Genomic DNA, 2364 nt, shown 5'->3' on the forward strand with positions numbered 1-2364 from the left:
ACCCTGGTGGTGTTCAAGGCCAGGCTGGATGAGCCTTGAGCAACCTGATCTAGTGAGGAGGTGTCCCTGCCCAGGGCAGGGGGTTGGGACTAGATGATCTGTAAGGTCCATTCCATCCCCTAAATTCTGTGATTCTGTGATTGTTTAATAGTGAAGATCTGTGGTGATGCTATGTGCAGTTCTTAGCCTGTGGTGCTAAACAAGAAAATACCTGTTTGAAGAAGTTACTTGTGTGCCTAGGGAAAACCAGATGGATAGTTGCTTATTTCTGAGTTCCAATGTATGGAATTCAGACTTTTTTGCCTGTTTATTTTTAAGTCCCATTCTACTTTCACAGTATATGAATGTTGATGCCATAAACAGAAAAATCCCTTCCCTTGGTGGATATTTTTGTGGTGCCTCATCATTTCAGTTCAATAGATTCATCTACAGTGTCCCAGAAAGGGACTTGGGTGTCAGGAGTTCTAATTCCAATGCTGCAGTTTGAACTAAATCCATAATTTTGTGGTATCAGTGCTCCAACTTGTATATAGGAATTAACAGAAAATCAGTATTTTAGATTCAAAATAAATTTTCCCTTTCAGCAGGGTATGTTGCCACAAGTAGAAAACTCAAAGCTCTTTCCAAGCACATTATCTTTTTGACTACATCTTTGCCAGGTCACCTGCTTAGTTCACAGAACACTGATGGGAAGACAGTGCAGTTACCTTCACAAAAACACCTTTATTGAAGTGCCTTTAAGTGTGGTTTGACACTAAGCATTTTTCCCCCAGGTTGTAGGAAGCATGGATGCTCATCCCAATCGATACTGTGCCACTGTTCGGGTCCAGCAGCACCGCCAAGAAATCATCCAGGATTTGGCTGCCATGGTCAGGGAGTTGCTTATCCAGTTCTACAAATCCACGAGATTTAAACCAACTCGTATCATCTTCTACAGGGATGGTGTCTCTGAGGGGCAGTTTCAACAGGTTAGTGTTTTCTTTCTGGGATTTTGTTTATGTAGTTTTCTGGTAGTATTATGGTTTTATATGGTTGGAGTTCCAAAAAGAAGTATAACTTCGACAAATCTTCCCTCAGCAAATGTGTTGGATTCTAACTGAGTAGGTGTGGAGAAGTGTTTCCTTATTTTTTATGTACTTTTTAAAATCCTTTTCCCCTCTCAAATATTTCCCATATAAAGTACAGCTTTAGCACTTAAGTTATGTTCCAATCTCTGACCTAGTCAAGATATATTAGTCAGACTATATCCCATAGAACTTGGGCAGGATTAATAAATGCTGTGTTTTCACACTGTCACTCAATTCATTTCTGATAAAACTCATCAGATACTTTGTCCTCTTTATTTTGTTTGCTTAGTGGTACCAGATTTCATGAAATATTTACAGTATTTTCCAATATTTTTGTATGTAAATTAAAGGATACAGAATTTAGTCAACTACTCCAAATCCAAAGGGAAGGGAGTAAAGGTCACTTGGTAAACTTGAATTGATAAAATAATCTTTGTATGAACTCTTGTCTTTCCCATTTATCACTGGTTTTCACTGAATATTTAATGTATAATGAACCCAACTCCCAAATCAGTGTGTTTTGGTCCTGCATGGGACTTCACAAAGCTGGGAAAGAGCAGCTGAGCAAGTCTGGATGTTATCCCTTGTATTAGTCTGGAAAATAATTACTGTTTCATATTCAACAGCCTAATTAAATGTTCATTTGTACTTGGCAGTTAAAAAGGTTTTCACATGCAGCTTATTAGTCCAAGCCTCATGCTTGGAGCTGAGCAAATATGGAAGTAGCTCTTGTCTGGCTCAGGAAAGTAGTGATCCAATTTGTTCTCATTAAGGGAAGAAATTAAGGTTTGATCCTGAATGCTTTGACATCTTATTACTCTGAGTGACAATGCAAGAAGGAACATGATAAATAAAAGAAATTAAAGCAGAGTACTCTGTAAGATCACTGTTGTTCACATTTCTCACACCTTTCTCTCTGTGCTTCAGGTCCTCCACCATGAGTTGCTGGCTATCAGAGAGGCTTGCATTAAACTCGAGAAGGATTATCAACCTGGAATCACTTTCATAGTTGTGCAGAAAAGGCATCACACCAGACTCTTCTGCACAGACAAAAATGAACGGGTGTGTACTGACTGTGAGCAGTGAGCGTCTAGCAGGCAACCACGTTACCTGTTCTGCTAATTTGTGTTGCTTTCTGGGTGGAGAGGAGACCCCCCAAACCTAGGATGGAGGCACTGCAGTAAATGAGTTCCTAACGGCAAATCTCTGCTCACAGAGAGGGTTTTTCATGTTCCTTTTCCTTCTGTGAAGCTTCAGCAATCCCACCCAGTCCTCCAGGCTGGGACAGAGTGGCTGG

General features: G+C 40.2%; 1 protein-coding gene across 1 annotated transcript in view; it reads left to right on the top strand.

Moving 5' to 3' along the window:
* The window catches only part of AGO2 (argonaute RISC catalytic component 2), a gene marked incomplete at both ends in the record, with an annotated part of 25878 nt that extends 23749 nt beyond the window's left edge, over nt 1–2129 (top strand). The window contains 2 exons of the mRNA XM_009082813.1: nt 774–968; nt 1995–2129. Coding sequence (XP_009081061.1) covers nt 774–968; nt 1995–2129 — 330 coding nt within the window. The remainder of the gene's footprint in view (nt 1–773; nt 969–1994) is intronic.
* Between the last annotated feature and the right edge of the window lie 235 nt (nt 2130–2364).

This window comes from Acanthisitta chloris, unplaced genomic scaffold (assembly GCF_000695815.1).
Source record: "Acanthisitta chloris isolate BGI_N310 unplaced genomic scaffold, ASM69581v1 scaffold619, whole genome shotgun sequence".
Classification (NCBI taxonomy): Eukaryota; Metazoa; Chordata; class Aves; order Passeriformes; family Acanthisittidae; genus Acanthisitta; species Acanthisitta chloris.